Raw genomic sequence first — 14697 nt, 5'->3', positions numbered from 1 at the left:
TTCAAAAACAATAAAAGGGAGACTAGAATATAAAATTGTAGGGTCCAATCTAAATTAAGTTAGGTCTTAAGATCCAAATTTTCTATAAGGAAGGTTTTAAGAGGTGGCGAGTGAAGCATAGCATGCACCTATTGTGTGCTATTGCTTGGAGGCGGTGGGCTAGGGCAAACATGTCAAGCTAGTTGGCAATGAAAGAAATCGCAAATGAGGTGTGGAGGGAGAGTTGCAATGCCATTTTAGTCACTGGCGCCTTTGCGTTGCTAGACTTGGATGGAGACCATTGTTTTTTTCCTCACTCACTCACACTCCCATGAACACCTTTTAGGGGCACACATATGTTGAGGGCCTACACGGTGAAGTAGTAGGATGCAGGAGCTAGCAGAGGTGGAGCGAAGCGCCCCGCTATTTGCTTGAGCTACCGGCGCCGTCTCATTGTGCTGCAGCTCCGTAATATAGAGAGGGCACTGTGCTTGTGATTCCTGAGCTACTACGATCAGCGCACGTGTTTGTGGGAGTGCGAAGTTACCTGATTGTTGCATGGGTGGGGCGAGTGTGGTCTTGGGAGCGAGAGCAAAAGGGTGAGTGAGGTCAATAGATGCCCCTAGATATATGCCCCTAGTGAGGTCAAGAGAGGGGTTTGACTAGGAAAATGAGGTTCTTTTTTTTGTGGGGTGGTTTTTTTTTTTTTTTTCTTCTTATTGTGCTGCTTCTTCTTCGCCATCTTTCGAAAATCGTGGTCTTCTTCATTTTCTTCATTTTCATCATCTTCTTCTTCTTCTTCTTCTTCATTTTCTTCACAGGAGCATCGCCATCGCCATCGCCATCGCCATCGCCATCGCCATCGCCACACACAACAGCTTAGCTTTCTTTGCCTCATCCTCTCCATCTCTTTACCTCCACCTTCACCTCCACTCCATAGCTCCCTCCTCCTCCAAATTTCCCCTTCGCCTTACCCTAGCCCCTGCTTGCCTTGAGATCCCCCCTCCCCCCCCTGCCTCACCTCGAGAATGCCGTCCTTTCGCCACCAGTTCCCCCCCTCCCCCCCCCGGGGAGAATTGGTTGGCTCTGCAGGCCTCCATGCCTCTTAGTCAAATTTTGGTTTCTTTGCAGCTCCCCTGCTTCATCGCTTCCCGAATCGGTGTGGCACAGCGATCTTTTCCCCGGATTGTGGCTCTGCCTTCCTCCTCTCGATCTCTCTGCTCACGGCAGATCTTAACAGAGGCAGTAAGAGGTAGCTTCGTTCGTCTGAGCTTGCATCGTCCGAGCATTTGCGGTGGCGCTTGATAGGGCATGCGCGGGCGCGTGGCTTCGACGATTTCGTGCGGGGGTAGCTAGGTATGTTCAGTTTCATTCGCAAGACGAAAGGAAACAAGCCTTCGAAACCGGACGGCAATGAAGCTTCTGCCTCAGGGACTACAGCCGTCCAGCAGGGGGAAGCTCCGGGTGCACGACCGGCGGGAAACAATGCTGTCCGTGGCCCGGCGTTGTCTTTTCAACCTCCTGCGTTGCGGTTTCCTGCGGGGAAGGACAAATCCGGGGCTCTCAATGGGCTCGAGACTTTACCCGCTCTGCGGGATGTGCCGAGCTCCGAAAGGCCAGCTCTTTTGAAAAAAAAGCTGAGCTTGTGCTGCGTACTCTTCGATTTCACTGATCAGACCAAAAATGTGAGGGAGAAGGACATCAAGCGGCAAACCCTGCTGGAGCTTGTGGACTATGTGGCATCTGGGACAGCCAAGCTAAATGAAACCGCAGCGGAGGAGAGTTTCAGAATGATATCCACAAATCTGTTCAGATCGTTGCCTGTCTCGTCGCACGATAGCGCAGGGTCCGATGCATTTGATATAGAGGAGGAAGAACCTACGCTAGACCCAGCATGGCAACACCTGCAACTAGTGTACGATTTCCTCTTGCGCTATCTGGTTTCTCAAGAAACAGATGCAAAGGTAGCGAAGAGGTACATTGACCACTCTTTTGTGCTTCGGCTGCTGGACCTTTTTGATACGGAGGACCCAAGGGAGAGAGAATATTTGAAGACAATTCTGCATCGTATCTATGGGAAATTCATGGTTCATCGCCCCTTCATCCGCAAAGCCATCAACAACATATTCTACCGCTTCATCTTTGAGACAGAGAGGCACAATGGCGTCGGTGAACTTTTGGAAATTCTAGGGAGCATCATCAACGGCTTTGCTCTCCCTCTGAAGGAAGAGCACAAGCTGTTTCTAGTCCGTGCCTTGATCCCACTGCACAAGCCTAAGTGTGTTGCGATGTACCATCAACAGCTGTCATATTGCATAACTCAATTTGTCGAGAAGGACTTCAAGCTTGCAGATACTGTCATTAGAGGATTGTTAAAGTATTGGCCGGTGACAAACAGCCAGAAAGAGGTCCTGTTGCTTGGAGAGCTGGAGGAGGTCTTGGAAGCCACTCAGCCAGCGGAATTCCAACGTTGCATGATACCGCTGTTCAGGCAAATTGCTCGTAGTCTCAATAGCTCCCATTTTCAGGTTAGTCGATTCTGCCAGTGCTCCGGGCCACTGTATCCCTTGCTTGCATGTTAATGCAGTTGGTTCTTTTTGCATGCCTCCAGTTGAGTGCCCTTGGTGCTTTCGCTGCCACTGGGGGGCACATTGGGTGCATTCCTTCTGTATAAAATGTGGTCTGGATTTCGTCATTCAGTCACTAGCATCTATCAGTCTATCAGTTGGACTCTTCTCACTCTTCACGTAAGGCACCAAGATCATATATCGCTTAGTAGTACCCTTTCTCAGACATCAGCCATGATGTGTGCGTAGTTTCCTTGATCGTATTCTTTGCTTGCATCCCTTGCTTGCATGCTAATGCAGTTGGTTTTTTTTGCATGCCTCCAGTTGAGTGCCCTTGGTGCCTTCGCTGCCACTGGGGGGGGGCATATTGGGTGCATTCCTACTGTATGTTAATGTGGTGTGCATTTGTTCATTCTGTCACTAGCATCTATCAGTCTCTCAGTTGGACTCGTCTCACACTTCACTTAAGGCTCCAAGGACACATATCGCTTACCAGTCCCCTCTCAGACACCGGCCATCATGTGTGCGTAGTTTGCATGATTGTATTCCACAGGCACTTTCATGTTTCTGAGTTTCTAACAGGCCATTCTTCACACTTTTATCAAGGTCGAACGCTGTGCCTAGGATGTGGTAGAATTCAGAAAAGGAAGTTCTTTTTCTGCCATATCCTATCACATCTAGATCACAGGACGATTGCCATTTCTCCTCAACATTGATTGGCTGAAGTGGGATTGTGCAAAACTCACTTGCCTGTGCTATTTGATCAGAAGTTGCCATGCCCTTAAAAAAGAAATCTTAAATAGCTAATCTAAGCTGGAGGAATAGTCTTAACTTGCCAAGACCTTGAACTACGGCATATCTTTTTGAGTACACATCTCATATCTTTAAGGATATTTGATGGGTTTTGCTTTTGCAAGCGGGCTAGAGTGATGAAGATGTGATGGCTTGTGGTTGAATGAGGTTGTATGCTCTACATTTGATTATCTTTGCCTGCTTACTTTCATCATGGTCGAGTCGGCTTTAGAAAGTCGGCATGTTTGTCTGTGCCTAACCTGGCCGTTCTGGATCTGCCTTATGCTCTGGTTTAACCTCCTCCGTTGGCACAGTTATGGCCTCTACTGCAAGTGTAAGCTGGTCTTCCACTGCTTTGAAAGGTTGCAGGTTTGGCGTGGCCTGCACGTCATTGCATTGAGAAGTGGATGCTCATGAGATCATCAGCAATCTTTTTGGCTCCCAAAAGTTGTCAATGTATCAGAGGGACCTTTTATTCCCCCCTCCTGTTCAATTCTTTAACATTATCCATGTTTGAACTGCACATATGAGCTCGCCAACATGGTTTTGTCTGAGGTATCATGAGTCTGCTGATATTTTCACTGGGCCATGAAAGGTGCTGTCACAGCATAGATTTCCAAACGGAGGGTGTGTATTACCTGGCGAAGAATGAATGTGTGTGTGTGTGTGAGAGAGAGAGAGAGAGAGAGAGAGTTTATTAAAGTCTTCGGAAGAGCGATGGGTCTATGAGACTGCAAAAAGACCTGAATACAATGAGCTGTGGTAGTGGAGCTACTAAACGAGCATCCACACCAATGCAGAATGCAATAAAATGCAAAATGGCAGTACTAAGTCGTAAGTACAGCATAGTCATATCCCGACTATATATATATCAATCTCAGCATCATCGTCGGCATCACCATCATAACCATATCATCATCATCGTCAGCAACATAACATCAGGATGGATGAGGCTGTGGAAGTGGAGGCATGAGGTCGGCAATAGAGCGCTGTCGCCCCCTCAAGGGTGCAGTCTTGGTACGTCTCCTGGTCGTAGCTCTACATCTAACCAAGTCCACTGTGACCCTCGTCGGTCGGGCTCCGACCCTAAACAAGGAGGGATGTCCCCAAGTGTGATCTGTGAGTCAATCCTTTGTCTGAGCTGTCGGGTCACAGGCTTCGGGTCCGGTCATGTTGAGGTCTCGCCTCAGGGGGTCTATGTGATCTGGCTGAAAGAACTCCGTGATAGAGCTTTGAGAGGTATCAGTCAAGGGAGAAGTCTGCTCCTATCTCCATGCTCAGAGTATCCTATCTTGGTGTCTGAGCATCTCATGAATGAAACCAGCCAAACATCGCTGGTCTAGGTAGGAGAGGACACGAGCCAACATCCCATAACTATCTCTGAAGAGGCAGTAGAAATGCCCTCGGATCTCATAGTAAACAGGACATCTGAAGATGGAATGCCCCTCTTTCAACCTCTTGCATGTCACACAGTGTGCATATGCGCCTCTCCTTGGGTAACCGCTCTGCTCGGCCGCTCTCGATACGAAGTCTATGTGAAGAGATCCGGAACTGCCCAAGGGAGATCCTCAACGAGGGGGGTAGGTGAATCTGTGTGTATCCTGGTGGATCAATGAAACCCTCCGTTGTGATATGTAAGAAGTGATCTCTGTAGAAGCCCAGCTTTAGTGGAAGATCACTCGGGCCCAACCAAGTCCGGAATGTTTGTAGCTGTAGTAGATCCTCACGGATAATGTGGTTGACCTCGTGTGATAGGAGGGGAGAGAAAGGAGCATCCATGCTATATTGGAAAGGGGGTAGTCTGTCCATGTGGAGCCCTAATCATGCAAACCATCTCTCTGTGCGTGCATACCAACACCTCTGATCTTCCGCTGTTGCAAGTGCCATAGAAGAGCTAGCCATGGTATCCTGCTACACCCGGATGTGTAATCCCCATACTTCCTGACTCAATACAGCGATATAATGAAAATTATTATAGGTTAGCTATGAATCCATACCTTGGTACCTCTCAGCTTATTGGTTTGCTTGAGAACCTTGCTTCTTGCCATCTTATCATTTGGCTTGTGCCCCCTTGATGGACAACACAAACTATATCCAAGTCCCACTAAACCTTGTTGGCTTGTGCCTCCTTGTCAAGAGACGTCGTGGGTCTTTAACCCAACATAGCTGCTTATGCTTGGGCATTGATGATGACATAAGTGTTGCTTTTGCTAAGTATGTCTACCTTTTGTTTTTTCAAATTTTTTTGTTACCTCATTTTTCTTCTCTTTGGTCTTTTCTTTTAGTTTCTTTGTAGAATTTTGGACTATAGAACAAAAAAAAGTCTGAATTTGTACGATTGGATATATTCTAGTCTTACAAAGGATTATATATCCCAATCCCTCTCAACCTGGGGGGTTGCTTCTATAATATAATCAATCTTGTTTGTCATGCTCCCATCATGCCAATCCTCGGGTAACCTTCTATGTGTAGACTTAGGTATCTAGAAGCCCTTTTTTCCTGTTCGTGTACTTTGATTTCAGCTGAGTGGTGACCATGTCCTGGACTTTGGTCACCAACTGTGGTGCAGTGCTGCTTCATTGTGTATCTGCAATACTTTCTGTATTATTTCCTGTTTTCCCTTGTTTTCCATTTTGAAAACTCTCATTTCCAAAGAGGCAACTCTAGCCTTAACCACCCAGAGCTCCTGCTTTAAATAGTAGACTTGTTCTTGTGGGTCCAAACCCATGAGCTTGCTTCTTTTCCTTCGGTAATTCAAAGCATAGGGGGAGGGACGGTGATGGCTGCATAAGACGGTCTCTCTTTTTGAGTTAGGGTGGTATTAAAGTCTTCTTCCTATTAAAGTCTTTGGAAGACCGATGGGTCTATGGGACTCGGAGAAACTTGATACAAAACAAGTTGAAAGGAGAGAGAGAAGTAGAAGTAGAAGTAGAATTTATTAGCATCCTCGGGGGGCCAAAAATGACCCATGGGACCTGTCTCAATACAATGTAAAAAGAGTCTCCTCAAGGAGAGGGGTCAAGAGTATCTGAGTTCCTGACGACAAGTAAAAAGACAAGGGACAAAAGATCCCAAAGCTGCCGGAGAGGCAGTGGAGAGAACTGATGTCAACTGAGCGGAGTCCTCCAGTATCTGCTGGTAGTCCTACCTAAAATGTGCATAACGGGGGCACTGTAGAGCTACATGTGCCTCCGTCTCAACTGTTTGCATGTCATAAAGGGTACATGCTCTAGCATGTCTGGGCTGGTGTATCCAAGCTCCGTGCTCAATGTCAAATGTATGAGATCTGGTACGGAACCTGGCTATGTCTTGCGATATAGAAGGGGGATAGGTGTGCTAATATAAGGCTGAGCATGTGTCTCTATGGACATGTATGTAGACCAACATGTGGGATTTATGTTGTCTTGATAATATTCCAGCCTTACCCTCTTTTCACTTGTCAGCCAGTGATTCTGCGAAGTGCTCAGTAAAGACAGTTGAAAATCTTGCATGTTGACCTTTGCAGGCGGCATGGTCACATATGCTTCCACTTTCCATTTGCTGAACCATTTTCTTATGTCTGTCGCCCATCCTGTGCAGATGATCTTACTTTTGTAGTTCTTTTGAAGCTTTGTGCTGGCCTTCCATGCTTTATGAGGCTGCCTATTAGGTTGCATTTGCTGTACCTCTATTAGATATTGCATAACTCTGATCAATGCATGAAATTCAATCGGTCTCCTTCCCGTTTCCAAGAGAAGTGCTGAGTTCTTGCTCGGTCTCCTATCCACTTCACAAATTCAGCCTGTATCTTCATGTGAACTGATGCTTTGCCATTAGCCATCTTCTTTAGTCCAACTTCAATGTCTTCAAAGCTGAAAGGACTAGTGCATGTGACCGACAGATCCTCCTTCCCCGCATGTGCATGATTGTACAACTTGGTAACATAATCGAGCATGGTTGCATCTGATATATCCCTGATTACGTGTTTCCATCTGCCTTTCACTTGTTTCCAGCCCTTTCTTGGATTTTTTATGAAAGTGATCAAATCAGATTTCTCTCCTTCCAAAATATATATTCTTTTCTTTTTCCTTGTGAGGGCATTGTATGTCTTCTCTAATTGTTTATGCCTATCTGCATCCAGTATGTATTTCAGCTCTTGGCACAGTTGTTTGCATTCCTCGTCATACCATTTCTTGTGTGGTAACCGTTTGACCTGTTTCTTTTTTCTTGCATTTGCTGCTTCAAATGTTTGCGTGGCTGAGGCAAGTATTGCTTCCTGCAAGGCTGTCCATGTGGGGTTGGTTATTGTGCTCAGCTTTGCATCCAGAGTGTCTGCATAAACTTGGTGGGGTTGGTTATTGTGCTCAGCTTTGCATCCAGAGTGTCTGCATAAACTTGGTGTTTGTCGGGGTCCACTTTGAGACCTCCTGCATATGCTGAAAATTTCTGCTCCTTATGTTCAAGGTGTATGTCAAGATCTATCCATATTGGGAGATGGTCCGATTCCGGATATTTCATCCCTATGTTGAAGCTTTTGATAATGGGTATAGTGTCCACATGTACCAAGGCATAATCTAGCACACTGTCCTCCGCTGGCTGAAAGACACGTCATTTTGTGGGTGTTGGGGAATAATTGCATTCCATTCAAGATTGGCATGTGCAGCCCATTAATCATGCATCTGAGTGCTCTGCCTTGTGTGTTGATGGTGTCATCCTCAGATGCTTTCTGCCACATGGTGTTTGCTTCTATGACTGATTCTTTATCCATTTCATCATGTGTGATGGGCTGAAACTGTAGTTGACCAATTGTTGCATTAAGGTCCCCCATCACTATGACTTGACCCTTTTCTCTGAATTCGGCCACATCGAAACATAGTGCTTCAAACGCATCACTAGGGTCCACTCCGTGTCTGTGGTAGAAGGGTGACTCATTGTGCGGTATGTAGCAACCTGCAAGAAAGACGAGGCATTTGCCAGACTCTATTTTCAGCCACATGTATCTTTTGTATTTGTCCACTTTATGGATGCTGACTTTTTCTGCCATATGTTCCTATATCAGGCATGCAACACCTCCGTGTCCTCTTTTCCCGACTTGCCTTTGGTATATTGAGTGTACCTGTGGGATCTTGCATGTTTCACTTTCCCAGGTCTCTCCTAAAAAGATGATGTCTGCATTGTGAATGAAGGCATTTATGCTTATCCCTTTATGCCAAGGGAATACTTTGCAATTCCAAAACATGACTTGTAAGCATTTGTGTTTCCCATGGGCCGCGAATTCCTATTTTGCATTTTGATCCCCATCTTGTGTTTGGGGCAGCTTTCCTTGTCTCATTAGTCTTTCCGTGTATTGTTTTCTTCGCACTTCCTGTTCGGGGTATGGTCTTCACTGACATAGAAAGGTGTGCCTTTGAGATACACTTTACTGCTATCCAAGACAATCTCCCTTTTCCATGGATCTGCTATAGTGCACACGATAGCCCTTTTATTGGGCTTGTCTTCTTGTGTTTTCCCTACGCGGTGGGCTGCATATACAGTCACTTCAGGCATTCCAAAGTGTTCTGAAAAGAATTCAGTCACCTCTTTGGCCAGAGCAAGAGGGGTTTCCTTATCCATCTCGGGTAGACCATGGATGACAATCTCTTATCTCTTGTTTTGAGACCTCTTATCTCTTTCTCTCTGTTCCTAAACATCCTGGACATCTTCCTGCTTTGGGGTTGGGGACGTGGCAGTACTTGGGCTGATTTCGATGGATCTACAACATGTTCTGCATTGGCAGCTTTCTTGGAGACTATGTCAATCCACTTCTTCCCTTCTTGCACATCCTTTGCATCTCGTTCAATAGGTTTGGCTTGCATGAACTTTTGCATCTGTTGTCATCCACTATCCACTGTATTCTCCAGGGCATCCACTCTTCTTTGGAGTTGCATGACAGTTTTTTGGAGCTGGAAATTCTTAGCTTGTAATTCGATGAACATATTGGATCTACAACATGTTCTGCATTGGCAGCTTTCTTGGAGACTATGTCAATCCACTTCTTCCCTTCTTGCACATCCTTTGCATCTCGTTCAATAGGTTTGGCTTGCATGAACTTTTGCATCTGTTGGCATCCACTATCCACTGTATTCTCCAGGGCATCCACTCTTCTTTGGAGTTGCATGACAGTTTTTTGGAGCTGGAAATTCTTAGCTTGTAATTCGATGAACATATTCATGAGCATGTCTATGTTCTTGCTATTCTTGGTGCCATACACTTTCCCAAAAGGAGTATTTAGGCCCGGATGTTTGTTCAATTTGAAAGAAGTCTGAAAGGACCCCATGTTTCCTGGAAAAAAGGCAGCCCACTTCCACCACTAATCTTAGGAAGAGTATGCACTCTGTTTAGAAAGAAAGAAAGAAAAAAAATTTTCCTGTGTTCTGTGTGTATGTAGATGATCAACTTTGTTGGAGAGGTGCAGTGCAATGTCGAGCTGGCTGTCGATGGCAAAGGCAGGCAGGCTGTTCTTGAGCTGATTATCAAAGGCAAGCGGAAGGTCCAGGGCGGGAGCAGCGTGCACCAGGCAGCGGACTATCAATGAGTATGAGTTGAGCTGGCTGATTGTCAATGGCGGTGAGGCTGGTCGAGCTGATTGTCAATGGCTGCTGAGAGCCATGCAACGAAGTCGAGCTGATTGTCCTGCTAGTCGACGATGAGAACAATGCAATGCAGGTCGTGACCAATGGCTGATTGTCAATGGCTGCTAGTCGGGCTGATTGTCAATGGCTGCTAGTTGATTAGCATGAGAGCCATTCAAGCTGATTGTCCTGCTAGTCGATTAGCACTAACGATGAGCAATGCAGGTTGTGACCAAGGGGGGCAAAGTGTTTTGAAACTTTGTTTTTTGCAGACCTTTAATTGCCAAAAGCAGGAGCCCTTGTTTAGCTTGGGAAGCCATGCTTTCCACAATAGTAGGTGCTTTTTGGGTGATAAGCAAAAAATGAAATTAGCTTTTGAGAGCTTTTTTGGAGCCAAAAGCTTAGGCCAGCAGCTTCAAAATCCCCATCCTTGTCTAGAGCCCCTTGCACAGTTTAGGTTGATTGGCAAACTACCAGAGTAAGCTTTCAGCTAGGTCTCTTCATCGTACTTTCTTTTTTCCATCGCAACCCTACTGAAATTACAACTGCTCCACACTCCTAGACCCAGGCATCCTTCTCTTAGATTTCACCATCACTGCTAGCTCGTGTGGCTAAGATTCTCTTGCGATTTGCCATCTCTACGTGTCTCTTCACAGCACAGGCTTTGTAGTTGCTGTTGCTTCCCGGCTGAATTCTTCATCCCTTGTGCTATCCTCCTTCTCCTCTACCATTCCTTTCAGCCATAATCTTCTAGTGGACGATTTCCCCTCCTTGCACACTAGGTGGGTAGAATTGAAGTAGCTTATAACTTGCAATTTCAATTTTCGCAAGTTTTGGCAATGGAGAGACACCACAGTAATAAGATTATTGTCTTGTGGAATTGGAGGACGAAATCACCTCAAAACTCATTCCACGAAGATCGTAAGTTGTCCTACAGGAGATGGAGAATTTGCAAGAAGAGCTTTGGGAATCTCTTGTGAACAAAAAGAGAGATGGAGAGCAAACCACAAATGTACTAAATAGAGATAGGAAAACATACAAGAGGTGAAAGCTTTGTCCAAGTGACAAAACGTAAACCTATCCACTAACGGTAGTTAGGGATCCTAATTGTGTTTAGGGGGAAAAACCTCTAATGAAGGAAAAAGTGCCCTAACTCACTTATTGACTATACATTGGTCACTGCCATGAATTATGGCTGCAATTCCAACACCCCCTTGTAGTGTCAATGTGATGATGTACAAGGAAAAGATCAATCACTAAAAGGCGATAAATTCAGGGCATTGCAAAATGCCTCAAACTTCTCACGTGGAAGTGCTTTGGTGAAGATGTTTGCAACATTGTCATGTGTGGAGACATAGATCATACTGATCTCCCCAGGATGCAACTTCTCTCTGACATAGTGATAATGAACCTCAATGTGCTTCGTTCGATCATGAAACACATGATTCTTTGCAATTGCTATAGCACTCTGACTATCAATGAGAATTGGAGGACCAGCTTCACACGAGGAAGTAGCCATGGCAGATTGTTTCTTACTTAGCCAAGAAATGCAAGACAAAAAGAAACAATTACCACTTGTGGACTGCCTAGTGTCATAATCTCTAGCCCAATTTGAGTCACTGTAAGCATGCATCTGCAAGTCACCCCCCCTGGGAAACATTAAGCCAAAAGACTTTGTGCCTTGCAAGTAACGGAAGATGCGTTTTATAGCTTGCCAATGTGCAGTCTTTGGGCTTTGCATATACTTGCTCACTTGAGAAACTGCAAACTGAATATTGGGCGGTGTATCACACAAGTGAATGAGGCATCCAACAGCCCGGTTATAGAGTGTGGCATCTACTGATTCACCTGCATCATACATAGTAAGCTTCAGCCCTGGCTCCATGGGAGTGGCTGTAGGCTTGCAATCTTGCATGTTGAACCGATCCAAAAGCTTTTGCACATACTTGGATTGAGACATAACAATGCCATGTCTCTGTTGTCTAAACTGGATGTAACATGCCCAAATCTGACATGTCAAATGGGGCTTTCAATTCAGCTTTGAAATCTGCAATTTTTTCTTCATGTGACCTTGTGAGCAGCTTGTCATCTATGTTGGAATAGGAAGCTATGGTGGCTCGTAGATAAACATAGCTGGAGAGATGAAGAGAACCGACTGAATGCAAAAGATTGTGTGTTCTATTCATTTGAGAGGAAAGCCTCTCATTTTATAGAAAGAGAGAGAGGGTGGCCTAAATCATAGGCACCTCTCCTACATCAAAGGAAATCAATCCCTATATCATAGGGACTCCTAAATCAAAGGCACCTCCCTATGTGGGGGCCTTTGCATTACATCATCACTTATGCCATAGACTATGACACATCATAGCACTTATTGTGTACACATATATGATCATAGGACAAGCCCTTGATTACACAATTCCCAACATACCCCCCCTCAAGGGTTTGCCTCTTGCTATGTCAAGGATACATCTAGTCACATAGTTTCACAAGCCATCTCGTGGTGGTCAAGGATAAATCTATGGCTAGGATCCTCATGCTAACAAAGGTGCCCAAGGGTCAAGGTTTATAAAAATGGGATTGACCCCCCCAAATGGTTATCTCCCTTGCATGTACAAGGATTAATCTTAGGCCTTTTTGTGGACCTACTTTCTCATGTCTGCAAGAGGTACCATATCACATGGCCTACATCATATGGTGACCAGAGATGATTTACAAAAGACAAAACACATAACATTCTTTTTGGAGTACTACTCTAGGCAGAGAACCTAAAAATTGATCAACTGATGATAACATTTCAAAGATGTTGGACCTTTCCTTTTCTACCACAAGATTTGTTTCTTCATTTGCTGATGGAGTTCTTTCTTCAACTAGATTTGCCTTGCCTTTCTTCTTCAACCATAAAGTGACGTATTGTCCAAATAGCTTTACCCCGAGAAGTATGTAGGCCTAGAGGTAGCAGTTTGTACAGGTCGGTATTCATAGACTGAGGTGGCACGTCACAACTCACTGAATATGAATAAAAGCTCCAGCAGAGAACTAATAAGAGAGTTTAAGCCAACAGACATGTGAGAAATGTTGCATGAAGAGCAAGTAGTGCTATTACCATGTCGCTAGTCTTCATCCTAGAGTTTCAACCTTTTGTTCTATGGGTTTCAGTAGTGTAAGCAGCATCAATACTCAAATCAACAATAAACTCAGCACAGCTTATTACGAGTATGTGTGCAATGGAAGATTGTATGCAAAACACTGAGAACGGTACGTGAAGGTTGAATTCGTAGCCTACAATGCAAGAAATATTCAACTGGCAAAGAAGTCACCGATCAGTCTGAGCAACGGCAAAATGAGAATGCACAACCAGTAGAGACTCTAATAGCTCAAGGTAGATTGCAAAGCCAACAAGGAGATCCTGTCACATGAATGAATTGTGTAGAGAACTGGAAAACATGGCTACGAGAAATCAAGGCTCTGATACTACATGTTGGAATAGGAAGCTATGGTGGCTCGTAGATAAACATAGCTGGAGAGATGAAGAGAACCGACTGAATGCAAAAGATTGTGTGTTCTATTCATTTGAGAGGAAAGCCTCTCATTTTATAGAAAGAGAGAGAGGGTGGCCTAAATCATAGGCACCTCTCCTACATCAAAGGAAATCAATCCCTATATCATAGGGACTCCTAAATCAAAGGCACCTCCCTATGTGGGGGCCTTTGCATTACATCATCACTTATGCCATAGACTATGACACATCATAGCACTTATTGTGTACACATACATGATCATAGGACAAGCGCTTGATCACACAATTCCCAACAATCTACATAAAGAATGATGACCAAAATATCCCCCCCATCCTTCTTGATGTAGAGGGTACTTTCAGTTGGACTGTTATGAAGCCCCTTGCTGGTCAGAAGGCATCAATCTTGGAGTACCATGCACGTGGGGCTTGTGTCAGCCCATACAAAGCTTTATTCAGCTTGCAAACTTTATGTGTATTATCCAAAATTTCAAAGCCAGGAGGTTGTTTGACATAAACCTCTTCCAACAAGTCTCCATTAAGAAAAGCTATTTTTATGTCCAAGTGATGAACATTCCAATCAAAATGTGTAGCCATAGCAATAACTGATCTGATAGTGGTCATCCTGGAAGTAGGAGCAAACGTCTCCTCATAATCAATGCCCTTCTTCTGATCATAGCCTTTTGCAACCAGCCATACCTTGTACTTGTCAATGGACTCATCTGACTTTCTTTTTACTTTGAAAACCCATTTGGTACCTATGGCATTCTTTCCTGGTGGCAAATCCACAAGATTCCAGGTCTGATTTTTCTCAATGGATTGCAACTCATCTTGCATGGCATTCATCCAATGCACATTGTCCTTCTTAGGGGTCGTCCTCATCAATAAGAGTACTTCATATGGTGATTCAACAGAAAGGGCTCCCCCTTTGTGCCTTGCTGCACTACGAGTTCTGCGAGGCAAAGGAGCATCAAGCTTACTCTCCCTTAGAGTTTGGAGCAGCCAATGGGAACTGATTTGGCTGCGTGTATTTCTGTAATCTCTTGCCTGACAGCATCTTCCATTGCCTGTGGAGGAACTAAATCAGCCAGTGGTTGAATCAGGGCATGTGATACAGAGGAGCTTGCTGCAAATTCTGATTTTCAGCATGGATGTTAGAGGCGGAACCCAAAGCAATGGGTATTAATCCCTCAAAAACATCATCTGATGTAGAAGAAGCGTGCACATTAAATTCAGCTTGTGTACGTGTTGA

At 44.9% G+C, this 14697-nt stretch overlaps 1 protein-coding gene across 1 annotated transcript in view; it reads left to right on the top strand.

The window, feature by feature from the left end:
• Window positions 1-744: 744 nt before the first annotated feature.
• The window catches only part of LOC147898281 (serine/threonine protein phosphatase 2A 57 kDa regulatory subunit B' beta isoform-like), a 40256-nt gene continuing 26303 nt past the window's right edge, over window positions 745-14697 (top strand). The window contains exon 1 of the mRNA XM_087379881.1: window positions 745-2507. Within this exon, the coding sequence (XP_087236007.1) occupies window positions 1338-2507 (1170 nt within the window). The 5' untranslated portion in view covers window positions 745-1337. The remainder of the gene's footprint in view (window positions 2508-14697) is intronic.

The sequence above is a fragment of the Dipteris shenzhenensis genome, chromosome 9 (assembly GCF_047967505.1).
Source record: "Dipteris shenzhenensis isolate YYH24624 ecotype China chromosome 9, Dip_SZ_1.0, whole genome shotgun sequence".
In the NCBI taxonomy this organism is placed as follows: Eukaryota; Viridiplantae; Streptophyta; class Polypodiopsida; order Gleicheniales; family Dipteridaceae; genus Dipteris; species Dipteris shenzhenensis.
This window is presented reverse-complemented; position numbering and strand designations above follow the sequence as displayed.